The sequence below is a fragment of the Neomonachus schauinslandi genome, chromosome 1, assembly GCF_002201575.2.
Source record: "Neomonachus schauinslandi chromosome 1, ASM220157v2, whole genome shotgun sequence".
Classification (NCBI taxonomy): domain Eukaryota; kingdom Metazoa; phylum Chordata; class Mammalia; order Carnivora; family Phocidae; genus Neomonachus; species Neomonachus schauinslandi.
Window position 1 is genome coordinate 81,959,791 of NC_058403.1, and position 23,523 is coordinate 81,983,313.

Sequence of the window (23,523 nt, forward strand, 5' to 3'; positions counted from 1 at the left end):
GTAACTGGAACATTAGACCGCATGAGGCATATTTATTCCACATCCACTCTGTAACCATGTAAAAATAATAGTAAGTTACATACCATGTATGTAAGCTTTTGGGATAAATTAAATTAAAAAAAGTAAATTTGTGGTTCTGAAAGAATATATAAATCTTTTTTTTTTTTAAGACAGCGAGCAAGTGCATGTGCATGTGTGTTCACGTGAGGGCGGCACAGAGGGAGAGGGAGAAAGAATCTTAAGCAGGCTCCATGCTCTGTGTGGAGCCTGATGCAAGGCTCGATCTCATGACCCTGAGATCATGACCTGAAATGAAATTGATAGTCAGATGACTACTGACTGAGCCACCCAGGTGCTAAAGAATATATAAATCTTTAAGAAGATGTCAAGACAAGTGAGACTGAGAACCACTGATGAATTTTATTTTTCGCTAAATTCCACCATGACTGGAATGTATTACTATGTACATCTAAAGTGACGAAACAAAAAGCCAAAGACTCCCCCAAATTACATATGTTATTTATATATTGCAACACCTCATTCATGACTTTCTAGAAAGCAAATACTCATCCTTCTCCATTCATCTCTACTGGCTGTACCAGTAATCACATACTAAAGTTTGAAACTCCTTAGATTTCTACAATTATTTCAAGGGGATATACTGAAATGTTTTAAAAATAAAATCAATTTTAAATTAAAATGAATTTTAAATGCAGAATCACTATATTCCAAAATATCATAATTTAACATAATTCCAAAAGAATGATGAGTTTTTCCTTATTCTATAACATCCACTTATACATTTTCAGTTTTTTCAGTTGTAATTAATACACATCTCAATCATTTTATAATCAATGGTATGCCTATAGGTGTGGGTATTTTTTTTCCCCACACAAAATAGTTAAATTTTATATTTATGATGGTATAAATTTTATATTTGGGACAACTAGATATCCCTTATGGAAAAACCGCCTAACTTTAGTTCATTAGCATCACCTTCTCTGCAACAAATTAAGTCAGCTATAAGCAATAAAAATAAAAGAATAAAATTGTCCAAAAATTAAAAAGATTACTTAGAGCAGGATCCATAAATGGGCTTCAGGTCTGTGAATCTCTGAAACTGTATGCAAATTTGCATAACATGTGCATTTTTCTGATGAGAGTGAGCACAGGTTTCATTGGTTTTTCATGATGTAAAGAAGCTTAAAACCACTTACCTACTTTACTTGCTTTATAGTCAGTACTCCATCTCAATATTGCAGATTTAAAAGAGAATCTATGTTTCAATAACACCTCTACTCTTTTTAAAAGCAGTCTAAACAAACATTGTATCAAAAGTAACTGTACAGCTATACTGTTAGTGTGAGGTTCAAGTATTCCATGCTTTTCTAGCAAGGATTAACTGCAAGTCATGGCACTGAGAAAGAAATACAGTCTGAACTTCCTAATCACTAGGTCAAGGCTACATGCCAGGGTTGGCACACATTACATTTTCTGTTGTCATCTCAGACTACCCATTCACACCTTTAACTCCTTGGTGCTAGCCTGCTTCGTTCTCCTCTGATTTCATCTTGCCCTGGGCAAAGAAACCAAGATAGATTAATGCTATTCTAGTCACCCTGATTCTATTTTAATTCCTGCTAAAAAGTAGCATCTATGCTTTGGAAGCACACAAATTTAAACTATTTAAAAATAAAAAACTCTCATATTCTATGAAAGTATGAAATTCAAAACCTCTTTTCAGTCTGAATTTGTGAGCATATGTTAAAGTCACAGGTATTAAAAAAAAAAGTGAGTAAGGTAGCAAAAATCTCAGGATGGCTTCTTGCGGAAGAACTGACAACAAACAGGATTGGTTTGAAGAGAGACTCCTTTTGTAACCACAAACTGAAGAGACCTAGGGAAACCAAACTAGTAAACAGCTTTGTAATTTTTAGAAGTTAGTCTTTGGCACACAGCAGTACCTAGAAATGAATCATAACATTTTACATTTTCATACCAACTATACCAGCCTCTCCATAATCTTAAAAGCTCAAAGATTTTATGAAAAATACAAACATTACAAATAAAAGCACTAACAAGAGACTAAAACCATAGTCCTATAATTAAAATTGTTACACTTCTTTAACATAACTAAGAAAACATCATCTTTAGGGTTCACAGTGATCAAAGTAAATTTGTGCTTCTTATTCTTACGTGATTTATTTACTCTAAAATATAAAGAAAAAAGCTTCAAAACAAACCACACACCAAAAAACCCAACAAAACTCCAAAAACAAAAAAAGAATCTTCAGAGTCAAAACTTCAATACCACTTTTATTAAAATATATGAACAAAAGCTTTATGTCACACACTTTATTATATGACAAAGTAATTTTTGTTGGCTGTATGCTACAATGTACAAAGGCACATGAAAATGGCCTAGCAAAAGTGTAATGATACTGGGAAAGAATGATTTAGTGTATTTTACCAAATCTATAAATTTAATTGTGAATTACTATTTACTGGACATAGACTTTAAATAAAATACACCTATATGAAGGTACGGTAACAGCAAGATAATTTTACACTGTTAACAGAAAGGAAGGTGACAGAGAGTAACTTAAAATGCCCGTGATATAAACAAACACAATAATTAAACATTTTTATTTCATGTTATATAATTTTCATTTTAGGACTTAAGGTTGTTTGCCATCTATCAAACCAGTCTGGGCTTCTAGGAACTTTGGCTTACTGCAATGGTGGGTTAGGACTGGCTTTCTAACTATATGATAAAAATTTAGAGTGATCTTTGACTCAAATTCTTAAATCATCTGTCAATGCTTTACTACAGGAAGCTCATCTCTGATGGGTTATATTACTTCCCAAACTTGATTTCCTATACACCTCCAGCAAAAGCCTCTTCATCCTTCAAGTTTCAGCTTAAGAGTTTCCTTCTCAGTGGAGTTTTACCTGACACTCCTTTTTCCCCAGAAACAAAGGAAGGCACCTGTTATTTATTATGCTCACCAAACCTTTTGCACACTTTCATTATGGATTTTATTAAATGGAATAGTAATTGCTTGTCTGTATATCCATCTCCCCCTCCAGACTGAAGATTCTTAAAGGCAGCATGTACCAATTAATTACTTAATGAATATTTACTGAATGGGCTAAATTCTCTAGTTTTGAGGTTCCAGGTTTAGTTTTTAAATATCTTTAACAACTTTTCTACCAAATTAAATTTAAATTCAATGATATTTAAATGAAAACAGAAAAACTTTAAAAGTGATTCTGCAAAGTGAAACTACTATTACTAGTAAAAGAAAGGCTCATAAGCAGCTTTTCATTTTGCTGTTCCTAGATTTATCTTATTCTCATCAAAGCCGTTTGTTAAAGCTTTACAGTTGATTGGGGTTCATTTCTGGATGTCAAAGAAACCAAATTCTATTAGGGAAATGCAAATCAAAACCACAATGAGATACCACCTACCACCCATCAGGATGGCTATTATCAGAAAAAAACCCACACCAAAACAGAAAACAATTAGTACTGGCAAGAACGTGGAGAAATTGGAATACTTGTGCATTGCCAGCAGTAATGTAAAAGTGGTATAGCCTCAGTGGAAATATGGAAACTCTTTAAAAAAAGTAAATACAGAATAATCATATATGATCCATCAATTCCACTTGTGGGTACATACTCAAAAGACATGAAACCAGAGCCTTGAACAGATATTTGTATACCCATGTTCAAGGCAGTATTATTCACAATATCCAAAAGGTGGAAGCAACACAAGTGTTCATCAACAGATGAATGGATAAACAACATATGGCACATATACACAATGAGCTATTATTCAGCCTTAAAAAAGGAAATTCTGACACATGCTACAGCATGGATATACCTGAAAGACATTATGCTAAGTGAAATAAGCCTGTCACAAAAGAAAAATACTGTATGATTCCTCTTTTTTAAAAGATTTATTTATTTGAGAGAGCGCGCGCGCATATCCACACACAAGCAGGGGGAGGGACAAAGGGAGAGGAAGAGAGAGAATCTCCGGCAGACTCCCTGTTTAGTAGGGAGCCCAACATAGGGCTCGATCCCACAACCCTGAGATCATGACCCGAGCCGAAACCAAGAGTCACTTAACCGACTGAGCCACCCAGGCACCCCCGTATGATTCCTCTTATACAAGAAATAGCCAAATTCAGTCAGCCAGCTGTTTAGTGAATGGGAGCATAGGGAGTTTGTGTTTAAAGGTTACAGAGTTTCAGTTTGGGAAGATAAAAAAGTTCAGGACATGGATGGTGGTGATGGCTGCACAACAATGTGAATGTACTTAATGCTACAGAACTGTAGACTTAAAAATGGTTAAAATGATAAATTTTATGTTATATATCTATTACCACAATTAAAATATCAATTAAAAAAATCAATTTCATCCATTTGAAATTTTCTGATGGATTAGAAGAGTCCTATTTGGTCATAATTCAACCATTATAATAATGAATATCTTTTGTTTGTTAGACTGGTGATTTCCATGTATGGCAACAGAGACATTTATAATAAAAATAAATGTGTGAGGCTGTTTTAGTTTAGATCAAATTTAAAAATCATAGACTAAAAACCCTAAATTTGATTTTTTTGTTGCTGTTCTGCCTATCAGGTTGGACACTGACTAGACAAGAAGTGAAACTGGTAACTCTTCTAACTGTGGTATCCAAATTAGAGACAGATGGGTAAAAAGAAATTTTTTTTTTTAGTGCACGCGTGTGCACGCGCACGGGAAAGAAAGAGAGCGAGAGAGCGCGCACACACATGTGACCAAGGGGAAGGGCAAAGAGAGCAAAGATTTTTAAGCAGGCTCCGCATGGAGCCTGACATGGGGCTCTATCTCAATACCCTGAGATCATGACCTGAGCCGAGATCAAGAGTCCAATGCTTAACCGACTGAGCCACCCAGGTGCCCCTAAAAAGAAATTTCTACACAGGTTTCTCACATACTTCCGAGCCTTCTTCTCCCCTCACAATCATACACAGCAGTAGCAATGAAGATGGCTTATAGGTAGGTCCTCCTTAGAATATCAGAAGCAATGAGTTATAACTGAGACAGGCTGGAGACATGTTGTCAATCAAAAAACAGATCTTTTACACAGTATATCCAAAGTTTAATATTTAAAAATATCAAGCACAAAGACACAACCACAAAATTCTAAACAACAACATGAAAAAGCATATTGAAGTCAAAGAACAGAGACACAGGGTGAATCCTATTCAGTTATTTAGGAAAGAACTGGCACAGCCACCCCAACTTCTAGCAACCATCACCCTCATCAGTCAGCAGCCATCAACATCCAGGCAAGACCCTTCACCAGCAAAAAGATTACGACTTGCTGAAAGCTGAGACTATTGTTAGCATTTTTTAGCAATAAAGTATTTTTAAACAGAGATATGTACATAGCTTTTTTAGACATATACTGCTGCAAACTTAATAGAGTATAGTATAAACATGAATTTTATATGCACTAGGAAACCAAAAAATTCATTCGACTTGCTGTATTGTGATACTCCCTTTATTACGTGCGGTGCTCTGGAACTGAACCCACAACATCTCCAAGGTATGCCTGTGCACTACACTTTCACAGCAGTCTGCATTAGTGGGGATTCACAATGATGATACCATTTGATTATTATGTCTACTGACATCATGACTGCACATTCACATACTGTAATAGGTATTATTTAATAAGTGTATTTCTTTATTTTTCCTTCATATAACAACTTCAGTTTTGATGTTGATTTTTTAAAGAAGTTATTAAGTAGTCAGTCAGGTTATGTATTTAAACTTTAACACAGGATAAGAAGGGATGAAGCATTTATAAAATATTTGTTAGGGTCTGATAGGGTGGAAAAGCAACTAGGTACTTGGGAGACCAAAATATAAGTTATAAGTATTCACTGTTTTGGGTCTACAACAGAATCCCTTAAGTTAGAAGCTACTGCTTTTACCATGAGCAGTACAGTATAGCCAGTATTCGTACTAGGAAACCACAACAAGTATTTCCAAGTACAGATTTAAACAGGGTAATGTATTAGGTAAAAAATTATAAACAATAACAACATAAAAATATATTGAAGTTAAAGAACAGAGATGCTAAGTGAATCCTACTTAGCTATTTAGACAAGAATTGAAACAAAGAGTAGAAAACAGCAGGGTAGAAAATGATAATTACCTTATTAATTTTATATTGCTGGGAACCTGAGAAACATGAAGAAAATAAAACATGTCCATACAAGGTAAAACAAACAGGACCCAGCAAATCTTAAAACTATTGTTACAAAAATTTGAAAATTAAACTTTAAGCAGAGAAATTATTATTTCGCAACACTGGGTCCAACTGACATAATTCTAAAAATTTATTTTTAAAAAAACACAAGAGTATTTTAGCTTATTTTCAGTTCTTCCAGGGAGCAAGCAGTTCATTTACCTTGCATAATGACTATTAAAATTGTACTGCTGATCTGCAATTCTTGACTTCTACATGTAATGAAAAGAATTTACTTTGGCATGCAAAGAGTATTTGAGTACTTTCTATGTGCTCTGTAGTAAGCTAAGGACCACAGGTGATAAAAATAGATGACTTGGTCCCTGCCCACTTGGAGTTGATAAAACCTTAGTGATTTGGCCTTATTTACCTCAGATATCACCTAACTTCCTATTTCTACTCACGTATTTAAGATCAGACTAAAATTATTTTCTGATTTCAACATGGGGACTCCCTGCATAGTTATCTAGAAAGCAACTGGATATTTTTGTTTAGATGTTAAGGAAAGAGGGCTGGACTTGAGATTGGAACCCAGCAAGCATAGTGATGATAGTTAAAATTAAAAAAAAAAAACATGTATAAGACTGCCTATTATGAGTATACAGAGGAAGAAGAGAATAAGAGCAAGAGATGGAATTCTCAAGGCTATCATTTAAGATGCACGTGGGAGAGAAGGAATAAGCAAAGGAGAAAGATCACCAGACAGGAAGGAAAACAGAGAAGTAGTATGGCAGAAAAACAGGAAGAAGTTGCAAGAAGGAATTATTTCATATACTGTAAAGAGAAATGAGAACTGAAAAAAAGAGTGCTGAATTTAATAATTAGGAAATCACTGGTGGCTTTTGTCAACACAATTTGAGTAAAGTTAAAAGGGCTACAATGTATTGATTGAATGGGGATGAAGAGGAGAGTGGGGAAGTGGGGAGAGTGATTAACTAGAGCTGGATCAAATGAAAGATTTTTTTTTTGTGTAAACGAATCATATATTCAGGTTTGAAATGAAGGATCTGATAAAGAGGGAGAAAAACAAAGCTATGAGAAAGAAAAAATTATTGAAGATCAAGGAATTACTAAATGTAATATGTTATCCCAGATGGGATTTTGAAGCAGAAGAAAGAATTTTCTTGAAAAAATAACAATGTCTGAATAAAGTATGGAGCTTAACTAATAATAACGCATTAGTATTGGTTCATTAGTGTAACAAGTGTAGCCTAGTAATATAAGATGTTAACAATAAGAGAAAGTGGGTGTGGGGCGTCTGGGTGGCTCAGTCAGTTGAGCATCCCACTCTTGATTTCAGCTCAAGTCATGATCTCAGGAGCCTGAGATGGAGCCCTGAGAGCCCAGCATCTGTCATCAGCAGGGAGTCTGCTTCTGTCCCTCCCCCTCTGCCCCTGCTCCAGCTCACAGGCTCTCACAGGCACTCTGTCTCTCTCTCTCTAAAATAAATAAATAAAATCTTATTTAAAAGAGAGCTAGAGGGGCACCTGGGTGGCTCAGTCGTTAGGCGTCTGCCTTCGGCTCAGGTCATGATCTCAGATCAAGCCCCACGTCAGGCTCCCTGCTCAGCGGGAAGCCTGCTTCTCCCTCTCCCACTCCTCCTGCTTATGTTCCCTCTCTCGCTGTGTCTCTGTCAAATAAATAAATAAAATCTAAAAAAATAAAAAAAAAAAAATAAAAAATAAATGAGAGAGAGAGAGAGAGAGAAACTGGGTGAAGGGAATCTACAGGAATTCTCAGTATTCTTTTGCAACTTTTCTATAAATCTGAAAGTATTCTAAGATAAAAAGGTTTATTTTTTAAAAGTTAAAAAAATAGGGGCGCCTGGGAGGCTCCATCGTTAAGCATCTGCCTTCGGCTCAGGTCATGATCCCAGGGTCCTGGGATCGAGCCCCACATCGGGCTCCCTGCTCGGCGGGAAGCCTGCTTCTCCCTCTCTCACTCCCCCCTGCTTGTGTTCCCTCTCTCGCTGTGTCTCTGTCAAATAAACAAAATAAAATCTTTAAAAAAATAAAAATAAAAAAATAAAAGTTAAAAAAAATACAGTTCTCAAAAACAAGTACATCTACGAATGTAAGCAAATACACACACACACACACACACACGGCCATAGGTGCATTACACTAACCTAGTTTTTCTCATTTTGCATAGATCACTGACAACTTGATCTCAATCTATAGGAAACATCATCATTAGGGAGCTCATGGTCTAGGAGATATTATAAAAACTGTTAAAAGCATCTCTGATTACTTAAGAATTTTGACTTTTACTGTCTCCTAATAAATTCCTAAGTTTCTTTTTTTTTTCAAATTCTGCAAATATGTGCTGGAAAAAGGGCTGATCAACACTGAGTAGACACTGCACCAGTTTCCTTTAAATTTGCATAAAGAGTTGGAGCCATAAAGTCAGGGGGTCTGCTGAATATCTAGATAGAGGCCAGTGTCTTTACTTTTAAATTTCAATAGGAAAACACACGTTAGAGAACCACTTACCTTTCAATAGTAAAGAATCAAGTCCACCTTCACATCTTTGTTAGCATTTTTCAAATTTGTATATTAAAGAGTACAGTGGAGAACCGAGATAAGCAAGAATATCTATATTCCCTTTGTAGTTCAGGAGATGCAAGAGTAAAGAAACAATTTCCTAGGTAACAGATGATTAAGACCTGAACCGACTATATACTACTTAAGTTTTGTCTACCAATTGCACTCAAGGCAAAGGACTCTTCGAAGCAAAATCTTACAATACCAATATGTAACACAAGTATTTATTGGGAAAAATGTGCTTGATACTATATGAGGCAGTGTACCAAATTTCAGTAAAAATATCTGAACATTCTGAAATATCAAGCTACTTAGTATGTCATTTATTAAATTATCCTATAATTTAATTTTTAAAAATTCAATTTATAAATATTATGAGCATTGACTATATATTAGGTATTATGCTCAGTATGGTGGAAATACCAAAATAGAAGTTAGGGCCTCTGTTCTGGATAAAACTTCATTTAGAAAAAATAAGGCCTCTTAATAAGCACAAAAAAGAAACAAAATATCAAGTAAAATTAGTAAAATTTTGACTGAAATAGTAGTAACTCATTAGACGACTCGTTTTTTTTAAGATTTTATTTATTTGACAGAGAGAGAGACAGCGAGAGAGGGAACACAAGCAGAGGGAGTGGGAGAGGGAGAAGCAGGCTTCCCGCTGAGCAGGGAGCCTGATGCGGAACTCGATCCCAGGATCCTGGGATCCTAACCTGAGCCGAAGGCAGACGCTTAACAGCTGAGCCACCCAGCTGGCCCTGATGACTCACTTTTTCCCTATAGAAAATTATCAAATACACCTTTCTGAACAGAGTTAAATGTACGGCATAATTTCATTATAGATATAATAAAAGTTATTAACAAAAATGGAGTATATTTTTTCAGCATTTCCAATTTCTATTTCAATACCACAAACTTGTCAAACTTCAAAATAAAATTTTGAGTCCCTAAGGTTCAGAACAGACAAAAAGGAAATTAAAAACTTGAAAAAATTCCAAAAAATTTGCCATGCTGTTCAAATCCAATTTATATGTACTGCATTTTATGGTAGATAACATTTTCAAGAGGAGATACACATTAAGGTACAAGCAAGTCCTAACTTTTTCTGGTACCTAAAACATTACGTCAACTTGAGAATGGCCATTGCTGAGTAACTAAAAGAACTCTTGATCATTTCTCTCCTTTTCCTCTATAAATCTGTCACTCCAGAGTACCGCTGCCACCTAGAAATTTCTCCTAACTCATTTTCTAGCCTTGCCTCACTCTTGAACAGACTTAAGATGGCAGGATTGGGAATGAGAGATATAGGGAAAACTGCTGCTGTTGCTAATTCTCTTCCACACTGCTAAACTCCCTGGAAAAACTCTCTGGGTTCAAGTCTTGCCACTGGTATTCATTAGCTACTGACCTTGGAAAAGTCCACACTTTGAGCCCTTCCCTTTTCTTCACAAAAGCAAACAGGGATAAAATATCTTTTTTTCTTTAATTAAGAAGACTTAGCTAGCCTTAAAATAAGATAACCATTTCTGTAATCAGGGGCTGAGCCTTTGGGACTCTGTGTCTGGAAAGAAGCAGTTTGAAGTTCAGTTCCTATGGCATGATAAGGATTAACAGCACCCCTTTGTACCTGGGCCCTAGGGTCAGGTTCAACTGAAAAGGAAGCTGAAAAAAGCTGCATACCTTTAAATATGTATAAAACCTCCAAAGAGATAATAATATCTACTTTTTTTAAAAAGAAAATATTCTGAGAAAAACCAAGCAGATATGCATCAAGAAAAGATGGAATTGAGAGATCCAATAAATTCTGGAAATAAAAAACAGTCATTTAAATTAAAAATTCGGAGGACAGGATGAACTCTAGACTGGACACAGGTGAGAGAATTAGTGAACTGGAAGCTAGAACTAAGGAATTCACAGTGAAAGCAGCAGAGAGAAAATAGATGAAAAATATGAAAAAGAAGTTAAAAGCCACAGAAGACAGATTAGTATCAAGCAAGAGTTCTAGACTGAGAAAATTAAAGGCTGAGAAGCAATATTTAAAGAAAAAAAATGGCTGAAAAATTTTCTGAACCATAGCAATAAAGCCTTCAGATTGAAAGCAGACACAAGTGCAGAGCAGGAAAAACATGAAAAAATATGACAGATACAGCAAAATAAAATTGCAAAATATCAAGGACAAAGAGATAATCTTAAAATCAATGGGACAGATTACCAACAGTAATGGCAATTAGATTAAAAACATATTTTATACCAGCAATTATAAATGTCAGAAAGCAGTTGAATAAGAAGTACCTTCAATATGTTGAAAGTAAATGTTAATCTAGAATTGTGTATCTACCTAAATTAGTGTTCAATAATAATTATGAAATAAAGACATAAAAACTGAAACAGATCATCCCTCCAAACCCTTGCTTAAAAATTACTAAAGGATGTATTTTATTAAAAAAGTGAACCCAGAGAGATGAGGTGGTACGCAAGAAACAATGGTGAGTTAGATTAGTGATTGATTAGGGCTGGGGGCTAGAGGTTTGGGGGGATGGAAAGTGGAAGTTAATTGGCAGGGAGTTTCTTTTAGGGGGTATAAAAATGTTCTAGCATTGGACTGTGGTGATGGCTGCACAATTCTATGGATATACTAAAAAAAACTGAATATTTTAAAGGGTAAACTGTATGGTATGTGAGATAAGTCTTAATAAAGCTGATAAAAGGAAAAAAGCAGAACTAAACTATTACATAATAGTAATGTGGAAGGTGAAAGAAGAAATACTGGAGTTAAAACTTAAATCCCTATATTATTTGTATGTGGATAGAGATACTCCACAGGTATAGGTAGAAAATCATGAAATACAATCCATAGCTTCTACCTCATCAAAGAAAAAAATATGAAAAGGAACTTACCAAATTCAATACAAAGCCAATCAAAATCCTAGGAAGATTCTCCACAGAATTAGACAAACTGATTATAAATAGCATATGGAATAGTAAAGTTCAATGCAATTCTGAAAGAAAAAAAAGGACTGGGGTCTGCTCAACCAGATATCAAGACTTATAAAAATACTATAATTAAGACAGTGCGTAACACTCCACTTAACATCAATGGATAGATGATCCAAGCAGAAAATCAACAAGGAAACTTGTTGGCTTCGAATGACACATTGGACCAGATGGATCTAACAGATATATTCAGAACATTCCATCCTAAAACAGCAGAATACATTCTTTTCAAGTGCACATGGAACATTCTCCAGAACAGATCACATAGTAGGCCACAAAACAAGTCTCAACAAATTCAAAAAGATCAGAGTAATACCATGCATCTTTTCTGACGATAATGCTATTAAACCAAAAATCAACCACAAGGAAAAAACTTAGAAAGCACACAAATACATGGAGGTTAAATAACATGCTACTAAACAATAAATGGGTCAACCAAGGAATCATAGAGAAAATTAAAAAGTACATGGAGACTAATGAAAATGACAACACAATTGTCCAAAATCCTTGGGATGCAGCAAAAGCTTTTTTTTTTTTTTAAGATTTTATTTATTTATCTGACAGAGAGACAGAGAGAGTACAAGCAAGGGGTGTAGCAGAGGGAGAGGGAGAAGCAGGCTCTCTGCTGAGCAGAGAGCCCGATGTGGGGCTCAATCCCAGGATCCCAGGATCATGACCTGAGGCGAAGATAGACACCCATGAGGCGCCCCAGCAAAAGCTTTCTAAGAGGGAAGTTTATAGCAATACAGGCCTATCTAAAGAAGAAAGAAAAATCCCAAATAAACGACCTATCCTTATACCTAAATGATCCAAAAAAAGAAAAACAAACAAAACCCAAAATTAGTAGAAGGAAGGAAATTATAATAAAGATTAGAGCAGAAATAAATGAAATAGAAACTAAAAAAAAAAAAAAAAAAAAAAAAAAAAAAAAAAAAAAAAAAAAAAAATAAAAAAAAAAAAAAAAAAAAAAAAAAAAAAAAAAAAAAAAAAAAAAAACAGATCAATGAAACCAGGAACTAGTTCTTTGAAAAGATCAAGAAAATTGATAAACCTTTAGCCAGACTCATAAAAAGAGAGAGAGAGAACACACAAATAAATAAAATCAGAAAGGAAAGGGGAGAAATAACAACCAGCACCATAGAAATACAAAAGATTGTAACAGAGTATTATGAAAAATTATATGCCAACAAATTGGACAACCTAGAAGACATGGATAAATCCCTAGAAACATATAGCCTCCCAGAAATGAATCAGGAAGAGAGAGAAAATTTGAACAGACCAATTACCAGTAGTGAAATTGAATTAATAATCAAAAAACCCCCAACAAACAAAAAGTCCAGGACCAGATGGCTTCACAGGTAAATTCTACCAAACATTTAAGGAAGAGATAATACCTATTCTTCTCAAACTTGTCCAAAAAATAGAAAAGGAAGGAAAACTTTTTAATTCATTCTATGAAGCCAGTATTACCCTGATACCAAAACCAGATAAAGACACTACAGAAAAAGAGAACTACAGGCCAATATCTCTGATCAACATAGATGCAAAAATCCTCAACAAACTATTAGCAAACCAAATCCAATGATACATTAAAAAAATGATTCATCACAATCAGTGGGACTTATCTCTGGGATGCAAGGGTGGTTCAATACTCACAAGTCAATCAATGTGATACATCACACCAATAAAAGAAGGGATAAAAACCATATGATCATTTCAATAGATGCAGAAAAAGCACCTGACAAAGTAGGACATCCATTCATCCCGCAACAAAGTAGGATTCAAGGGAACATACCTTAACATAATAAAGTCCACTATAAAACCCCACAGCTAACATCATACTCAATGGGGAAAAACTGATAATGTTTCTCCCAGGATCAGGAACAAGACAGGGATGTCCACTCTCAGCACTGTTATTTAACAAAGTACTGGATTTAACATAGTACTGGAAGTCCTAGCCACAGCAATCAGACAAGAGGAAGGAATAAAAGGCATCCAAATCGGTAAGGAAAATAAAACTTTCACTATTTGCAGAAGACATGTTATTATATATAGAAAACCCTAAAGACTCCACCAAAAAGCACTAGAACTGATAAATGAATTCAGTAAGGTCATAGGATGCAAAATCAATGTACAGAAATTCATGCATTTTTAAACAGTAACAATGAAGCAACAGAAAGAGAAATTAAGAAAGTAATCCCATTTACAATTGCACCAAAGATAATAAAATACCTAGGAATAAACTTAAAGAGGTGAAAGCCTACTTTGAAAACTATGTAACACTGATGAAAGATATTGAAGACAACACAAACAAGCGGAAAAATATTCAATGCTCATGGACTGAAAGCACAAATACTGTTAAAATATCCATAGTACCCAAAACAATCTACAGATTTAATGTACTCCCACCAGAATAACAACAACATTTTTCACAGAACTAGAACAAATAATCCTAAAATTTGTATGGAACCAGAGAAGACTCCGAACAGCCAAAACAATCTTGAAAAAGAAAAACAAAGCTGGAGGTATCACAATTCCAGATTTCAAGTTATACTACAAAGCCGTAGTAATCAAAATAGTATTGTACTGGCACAAAAATAGGTCCATGGATCAATGGAATAGAAAGCCCAGAAATAAACCTGTTTATACGGTCAATTAATCTCTGACAAAGGAGGAAAGAATATGCAATGGAGAAAAGACAGCATCTTCAACAAATGGTGTTGGGAGAACTGGATGGCTACATGCAAAAGAATGAAACTGGACCACTACACCAAGATAAAATCAAAATGGATTAAGGACCTAAATGTGACACCTGAAACTATAAACATCCTAGAAGAGAGAAAAGGCAGTAATTTTTCCAACACTGGAGGCAGCAAATTTTTCTAGGTATGTCTCCAAAGGCAAGGGAAATAAAAGCAAAAATAAACTATTGGGACTACATCAAAATAAAAAGCTTCTGCACAGCAAAGGAAACAATCGACAAAACTAAAAGACAATCTACTGAATGGGAGAACATATTTGCAAATGACATATCCATTAAAGGTTTAGTATCCACAGTATATAAAGAACTTATACAACACCCATAAAGCAAATGATCCAATTAAAAAATGGGCAGAAGACATGAACAGATATTTCTCCAAAGAAGAAATACAGATGGTCAAAAGACACATGAAAAGATGCTTAACATCACTTGTCATCAGAGAACTGCAAATCAAAACTACAATGTGATATCACCTCACACCTATCAGAATGGCTAAAATAAAAAACACAAGAAACAATTGGTGTTGTAGAGGATGTGGAGAAATAGGAACCCTTGTGCACTATTGGGAGGAGTGCAAACTGGTGCATCCACTATGGAAAACAGTATGGAGAGTCCTCAAAAAGTTAAAAATGGAACTATCCTATGAACCAGTAATTATACTACTGGGTATTTACCCCCAAAATACAAAAACTCTAATTGAAAGGGATACATGCACCCTTATGTTTATAGCAGCATTACTTACAATAGCCAAATTATGGAAGTAGCCTAAGTGTCCATCAATAGATAAATGGATAAAGAAGATGTGTTATACTGATGTGAGGAATTTGAGAAACAAGACAGAAGATCATAGGGAAAGGGAGGGAAAAATGAAACAAGATGAAACCAGAGAGGGAGACAACCGTAAGACACTCTTAATCTCACGAAACAAACTGAGGGTTGCTGGAGTGGAGGGGGGTGGGAGGGATGGGGTGGCTGGGTGATGGACATTGGGGAGGGTATGTACTATGGTGAGCGCTATGAATTGTGTAAGACTGATGAATCACAGATCTGTACCCCTGAAACAAATAACACATTATATGTTAATTAAAAAAATTAAAAATAAATAAAAATAAAAATAAAAAAGATGTGTTATATATACACACACATACAATGGAATATCACTCAGTCATAAAAAAGAATGAAATCTTACCATGTGCAACAAGTATAATGCAAGTATAATATTAGCAAGATTAATGCTAAGCGAAATAAGCCAGTCGTAGAAAGACAAATACATATGATCTTGCTTAAGAAACAAAACAAATGAGGGGCGCCTGGGTGGCTCAGTCATTAAGCGTCTGCCTTGGGCTCAGGTCATGATCCCAGGGTCCCGGGATCGAGCCCCGCATCAGGCTCCCCGCTCCGTGGGAAGCCTGCCTCTCCCTCTCCCACTCCCCCTGCTTGTGTTCCCTCTCTCACTGTGTCTCTCTCTGTCAAATAAACAAATAAAATCTAAAAAAAAAAAAAAGAAACAAAACAAATGAGCAAAGGGAAAAAAAAGAGAAAGAGCCTAACTAAGAAACAGACTCTTAACTATAGAGAACAAACTGATGGTTACTGGAGGGGGATGGGTGGGAGGATGGGTGAAATAGGTGAAGGGGATTAAGAGTGCACTTACCATGATGAGCACTGAGTAATATACAGAATTGCTGAAGTGCTATATTCTACACCTGCAACTAATATAACACTGTATGTTAATTACACTGGAATTAAAATTAAAAACTTAATAAAAAAGACAGTGCATTATTGGTACGCCAGATCAATAGGTGAATGAAACTAAATAGAGAATCTAGGAAGAGAACATGATATGTGAAAGAGAATGCTGGTATATAACAGAGAAAGCAAACAACATCCATTAGTGGGGAAAACATGGCTCATTCAATAAAAAGTACTGGGACAAATAACTTTCCATATGGGAGAAAGTAAAGCAAATTCTCTATTCCATACATAAAAATCAACTCCAGATATACTAGAGACCTAAATGTTGAAAAACTAAATTTTAAGACAATCTGAAGAAAACACTAGAAAAATAGCTCTATGATCCTGGTATAGGAAAAGACTATCTAAACAACTAATAAAGACCAAAATCATTAGTCCTAATAAATTTACCTACAAATAAATTTAAAATTTCTCTATCAAAAAAAGACACCATCAACAAAGTTAAACACATACAAGGGACTAACTGGAAGAAAAGATTTACAACCACAACAAAGAATAAGAATACAGACTACAGAAAGAACTAACAGGGAAAAGACAAACTATCCAATAGAAAAATGAGAAATCTATTCATATGAGTGAAATACAGGACACTTGAATCTCACTAGCAATCAGGAAAATGCAAATAAGAACAAAATAAAATACAATTCACACCCATCCATATTGGTAAATTTCTTCAAGTCTGACAGTACAAAGTGTTGACCAAGAGGTAGGGAAAGGGGAACTCTCACGTTTTAGAAAATAATTTGGCAATACATGTAATAGTTATAATGTACACACCCCATTACAGCAATTCCACTTCTAAGTATTTCAATAAAAAAAAAACCCACAAAACATAAACATAAATAAGAATGGCCACTGCAACATTTTTTGTAATAGAAAAAAATGACAACAATCCAAATATCCATTTGGGAAGAAGAGACTCTTAGAAGACTGAGTAGGACGAGGTTGCTTTATTTTATAGTTTGAGAGCCTAGCAACATGCTATCACAGATTAGGTGTTCAGAAAATGTTCGAGTGAATGAGTAAATAAATGAAAAAGAAATGAGAAAGTTTTTGCTATATGGAGAACTAAAATAGACAAAAATCCTTGCCTTCATGAGATAAAGGAGACAAGTAATTATAGAGTATGTTAAATAGTGTTAAGTACTTAGAGAAATAAAAAGCAGGTAAGGGGGATAGGGAAGTACTGGGGAGGGTTACAGTTTTATTTTTTTATTTTTTTTTTAAGATTTTATTTATTTATTTGAGAGAAAGAATGAGATAGAGAGAGCATGAGAGGGGGGAGGGTCAGAGGGAGAAGCAGACTCCCCGCCGAGCAGGGAGCCCGATGCGGGACTCGATCCCGGGACTCCAGGATCATGACCTGAGCCGAAGGCAGTCGCTTAACCAACTGAGCCACCCAGGCGCCCGAGGGTTACAGTTTTATATTGAATGTCCAGAAAAGGCCTCATTGGTAAGTAACAACTGAATAAAGACTTGAAGGGAGTAAAGGAACCAGCAGATAAGGGGATGGGGGGAGTTGGGAAGGGTGGCATTCCAGGCAGAGGTAACAGCCAGGGCAAAGATCCTGAGATTGAAGTATGCCTGACACTTCTGATGAACTGCAAGGCAGCAGTGTGGATAAAGCAAAGTGAGGGAAGAGTGATGGGAGATGAGAAGTGGTTTGGGGGAGGTCAAGGTGGGGGAGAGGGTGCACAGAGAGATACAGATCAAGAACATACTTTACTCTGAGCAAGAAAGCAAATCCTTAGAAGGTTTTAAGCGCAGGAATTACATGCTCCAACTTGTGTTTTTAATAAGATCACTGTGCTCCTATGTTGAAAACAGATTGCAGGGATTGAAGGGATATTTAATGACAATAATAGCAATCATAAGGTTCTTTTGGAGGATCTAAGCAAAGTCCCTACTTCAGTGCTGCTGGGATACTTGGGATTCCTCTAATGCTTGACCTCCCTATTAAATGAAAAAGTGGGTATCTAAGAATATGTGTCTAAAGATAGAGATAAAAGGAGCAAATATTCAAAGATCCGGGTTCTTAAACATTAAATTCCTGAGGTTAAAACTTAATTAGCTACACCAAAATAATACTACCATAGGCCTGTGTGCCTCCTTTTCCTACTCTTGAGAGAAAGGCAAAATGATCTGAACTAAACTAATCATCTAAACTGATGCTGAAATAAATGATACTGATTCATTAATTCAACCCACATTTGGTGGGTGGGTACGTACAATGAATGGGCCAGCTGCTGTCTTGAGTACAAGGGATATAAAGATGAATAAGGTATGTCCGTGCCCTAAGATATTTACAGTCTAGTGAGTGAGATACCTAGACTTATATTGTGTGCTATATAGAAACAGGAACACACTTAATGTTACCCAGCAGCACTAACAGAAATATAACATGTGTCACAAACGCAAGCCACATATACAATTTTAAAATTTCTAGTAACCACATTAGAAAAATAAATAAAAAGAAACAGGAAAAATTAATTGAAATATTTTACTTTACCCAATATAGCCTAAATATTAACATGTAACCAACATAAAAATTGAGATATTTTACATTATTTTTTGTACTGTTTTTTAAATCTTGTGTGTATTTTACACTTAAGAATGTCTTGATTCAAACTAGCCACATTTCAAGTACACTGGACAGCACAATTATACAGGACAGATCTGTTTTCTAGAAAACTGAAAAGAATTTGAGAGTTACGAGTATAGGACAAAGTAAAATAGAGGGAGGCTTGCACATATTCACATATTGAAGGAAAAGACTAGGGTAAACATACTATATAGATAATTGATAGGGAGTGTGGAGAGCAGGATGAAAGAACAAAATTAAGAGCACAAGTGGACTGGTTAGTTTGGAAAAGAGGACAGTCACACCTTTCTTTGTGACAGGTGGAAAGGGAAGAATTAAATACAGATATAAACAAGTTTGGTAAGTGTGAGAAAACAGAAAGTTGAAAGAGTTTAGGTTAAGAGCTTGCCATCTTTCTCAGCGAATTAGAAGACAATCTCACCAGCCCTTTCGCTATTGCCAATACAAATCTGAAGGCACTACTTTACAGAACAATTTAAGAAACAGTATCCGGGTATGACAAGATTAAGTTGTATTTTTGTAAAATTACAGTACTTCTCTAACTTTCTTCTGGAGTGGTCAATCTTGAATTTTGTCATTTTATCTCTAAACACAGAAGCAATACTATGGATTCATTCTTTCTTTCCTTACCTATTCATTTATTCAGCATACATGTATCCAATGTCTACTCTATGTCAAGTATAGTGAGACACTGAACATACAGCGATGAATAAGGCCTACATTTGTATCTCCAGTATTTAGCATTATAATGTCTGCACACAGTAAGTGAAAAGCACAGCATTACACTGTCCTGTAAAGAAATATTACACATCAACTAAAATACACATTAGCAAAGGCTTTCATTTAAAAGTCTAAAGAAGTGAGGTGCCTGGGTAGCTTAGTTGGTCAAGCATCCGACTCTTGATCTCAGCTCAGGTCTTGATCTCAGGGTTGTTAGTTCAAGCCCATGCCTAGCATGGAGCCTACCTTAAAAAAAAAAAAGTCTAAAGGAGTGCTGTCCAACAGAATTTTCTGTGATAATGAAAATGTTCTACTCTGAACTGTCCAATATGGTAGCTAATAAGCACATGAATTTTTAATTTAATTAACTGAATTAAATTTTAATTTTAATGTGGTTAATGGCTACCATACAAATCCAAATATTAGCATACAGTGAGTAGCTAATAGAATTACCACTATTATAATCAAGGTGCTATCATCTCTAAGGGATTTAATACACATAATATGCTGTCAGAATAATGAGTACACTATGAATACTAGTTGTACCAGAAAAACATCATAAGAAATTTTGCTTAGAATTTTCTTAGTGTAAACTCACTTTAGCACTGTGAGCCAAAAAAAGAACAAAAGAAAAAAGATATGCCAATCTTTTTCTTTTTTTAAAGATTTTTAAAATTTATTTATTTAATTGACAGAGAGAGAGAGAGAGAGACAGCGAGAGAGGGAACACAAGCAGGGGGAGTGGGAGAGGGAGAAGGAGGCTCCCCACCCAGCACGGAGCCCAATACCGGCTTGATCCCAGTACCCTGGGATCATGACCTGAGCTGAAGACAGCTGCTCAACCAACTGAGCCACCCAGGGGCCCCGAGCCAATCTTTTCTTTTCACTCTACTTCCCCAAGTTGGAAAACATCAACCTTTTGAGTTTTCTCATTGTGTCAAGAAATGAAAATACTTCGTGGAAATAAGGAGTCAAAATTTTCTTAAATTATAAAGTACTAGAGCGTAGGAATTACTTTTGTAATAAAATGACAGGAAACTTTTTTTTGGCAAGACAACCTAAGTTGTTGAAAATCAGGATTCATATAATGAATAAAGTGTTTATAATTAAAAAAAAAAAACTGTCCCTGCAATTTAATTTCCCCAAGTTTGTCCCACTTAGCTGAATTTTTAAAATGAACCTATTGTTAAAAGACATGGTGACAAAATCCACTGAGCAAATGGAAGCATAATCTAAACTACACTGAGCTGATAATTCCTGGTGTAGTAACTAAAATAGCTGTCCGAGATAGCAAAATATACTTTCATTACTCTGTGTATCCACTATCCTTAATGTATAATTTAAGTGACTGTACAAACTTAATCAGAGATACAAAGTCCTACACTGGCACAGATCTGATTACATACTTAGAAGATCTGATAACTTAAAAGTAAAACCAGTGAGGTGAGCAACTAAAAGTCAGAGAGAGCATTTTTTATGCACAGCAACTTGTTCAACTTGTTAATCACCCAGTAAGGCAGGTGTCTTGTAAATTAACCATACAACTTCCTGCCCTTCCTTTTAGTTGTGTTCATTTGAAGCCATTTTAAAAAACATTACCAGATTGCCTGTCTTGAAGATGAGAGTGGTTATACAACTGAGATTTTATTCAGGTTAACAGAAATACCTAACACTTAGAAGCGATGTCTTAATCTACTAGGAAAAGCTTTAAGAAAACCACTTTTGAATGATCTTCCTACCACACAAAAACAGTACTAGGTAAATAAACCTTCTATACATGAAGACTGGCAAATCAGACCTGTAATAATTAACTTTCAGAGTCAAGTTGTGCTATGGCTTATTGCAACAAGGCCAAGGTATTACAATATAGTATTATAATGACATCATTAGCTTAGTTTCCTAATAAGGCATATATATGGAATACCTGAATTTACAATTAGCTAAAAATAGGAAGACAACATTTGTTTGAAGGGCAGGCAGTTCCGGTTTTATTTATAAGATATTTTTCTGAGCGATGCCCTTTGCAAAATGAATTAACAGAAGGCTGGCTCTGAAACAGATTTAACGTTAAAATGCTGTTCTAGAGCAGGGAAAAAGAGGTATAAATGTTTCAGTCCCACAAAATCTTTACAGTGCCACAAAAGTCGTTTTCGGGGCGTTGCTTTTTGAATCAGTAAATGAGACCACTGAACTGTAGAAGCATTAATTAATGCAACTTAAAAATTAAGCAGCAATCAGCAAAAGACCTCATCAAAGAGCTAAGGTTAGGCTTCTTCAGCCAGGAACAATTTCTGTCCTCATTGTCACTGTCACCTTAGTGCTGTATTTTCTGGGCTATAGTTGCCAGGAGGCAGGAAAGATTTTTCTCTCTGAATTAATTCTGAGAAAGGTGGCGCTTTTTATATGCCTTAAATCACTCTTTTTTCCTCCAAATGTTCCAGTAAAACTGAGAAGTTAACCACTGGTCCCAAACCTGTGTCGTTCAAACTACCTTGAGAGAACGGGAAAGAGTAAGGTTCACAATCCAAAAGTTTGACTTGGGGTGGGGTGAGGACAAGGTAAGAGGGAAAAACAGTCCTTCAAAACTTCCGTACACCTCTTCTCCGAAAGCAGACGGGGTGTTAGAATATTTTCTCTTTCCCTCACCTCGGGCTTGAGTAAAATTTCTTCCGAGGCGAGTGGTTACATTAGATAAGGTACCCTCCTCCTTGATAACTAACGCAACACTGAATCGTGACACCCTAACTGAAAACAGTGACAAGGAGGAGCTGAAGATAAGTCCTCCCCTTCCTTCAAACGTGTCCCAAATTGTTAGGGGCAGGAAGCAGAAGCCTCTCGTCTCCCCCCAACACCTACTCTCTTTCCGTTCCCTCGCCCTGTTTTCCTCAGCGGGGACGCCGAGCCCGCTCGGGACCCCCGCTTGCGGCCGCTGCGCCCAGGAGCGGCGAGAACCAAGGAAACCAGAAGCGCGGGCAGGAAGCAGCCGCCTCCCGCCGACCTCGGCGTCCCGGACTCGGAGGCGAGATTCGTGCGGGAGCTGTGCGGGGCTTTCCGGCTCGGGCCCCGCGCCCGCCTCCGCCGCGGCCTAGCCCGGCGCCCGCGCCCCGGCCTCGCGGCTCCGCGCCGCCGGCCCTTCCCCGCCGCCCGGGCCCGAGAGGCCGCGCGGCGGCAGACGTCCGGGAGGAGAGGAGGCACTTACCAGCTGCTGCCGGACCCAGCGCCACATGCCCCCGCCGTCGCCGTCCCGGTCCCGCGGGACGCGGGGGCCGAGGGGCTGCAGGTGGAAGCTGACGAGCCAGAGGGGGAAGCGGGAGTGCCCCTCTGGCTGAAGTTCCGCTCGCCACCGCCGCCACCTCACTCCCCGCGCCGGGTCCCCATTTCGCCGCGCCGGCCCCGAGGTCCTACAGGCGCGGCCCCGGCGCCGCCCCCGCCCGGCGCAGCTGAGCCTGTCGCCGCGCCGTAGCCACCTTCATTATTGACCGTTGTCACCCAAAGCACCACAACCCCACCCCCGCCCAGCCCGGTCCCTCAGCCCCACCCGGGCCCGCCCCCGGCGCCCCGGCCCGCCCCCGGACGTGACGAAAAGGGCTGTGCAGACCGAGGGGCCTGGCTCGCCGAGCAGCTGTCAGGAGCTGGGGGTCAGCGGGGTGGGCGGGACCGGCAGGGCCTGGTCAGGCGCGGCTTCTCCAACGCGGCTTCTTCCTTCTGTTCCACGCCCCCCCACCCCCCTTCTCCCAATCCAGGGGTAGGATTAAATCGCGTCTGTCTCCGCAGTCTGCAGCCTCTTGCCGACTCCTCTGTTTCTACCTCCTGTTGCAGGTCTGTGGCTATCTGCCT

At 37.1% G+C, this 23,523-nt stretch overlaps 1 protein-coding gene across 1 annotated transcript in view; it reads right to left on the minus strand.

Annotated features, from left to right (window-relative positions):
* The window catches only part of ATP11B (ATPase phospholipid transporting 11B (putative)), a 120,980-nt gene extending 97,777 nt beyond the window's left edge, over positions 1-23,203 (minus strand). The window contains exon 1 of the mRNA XM_021692582.1: positions 22,886-23,203. Coding sequence (XP_021548257.1) covers positions 22,886-22,912 — 27 coding nt within the window. The 5' untranslated portion in view covers positions 22,913-23,203. The remainder of the gene's footprint in view (positions 1-22,885) is intronic.
* Between the last annotated feature and the right edge of the window lie 320 nt (positions 23,204-23,523).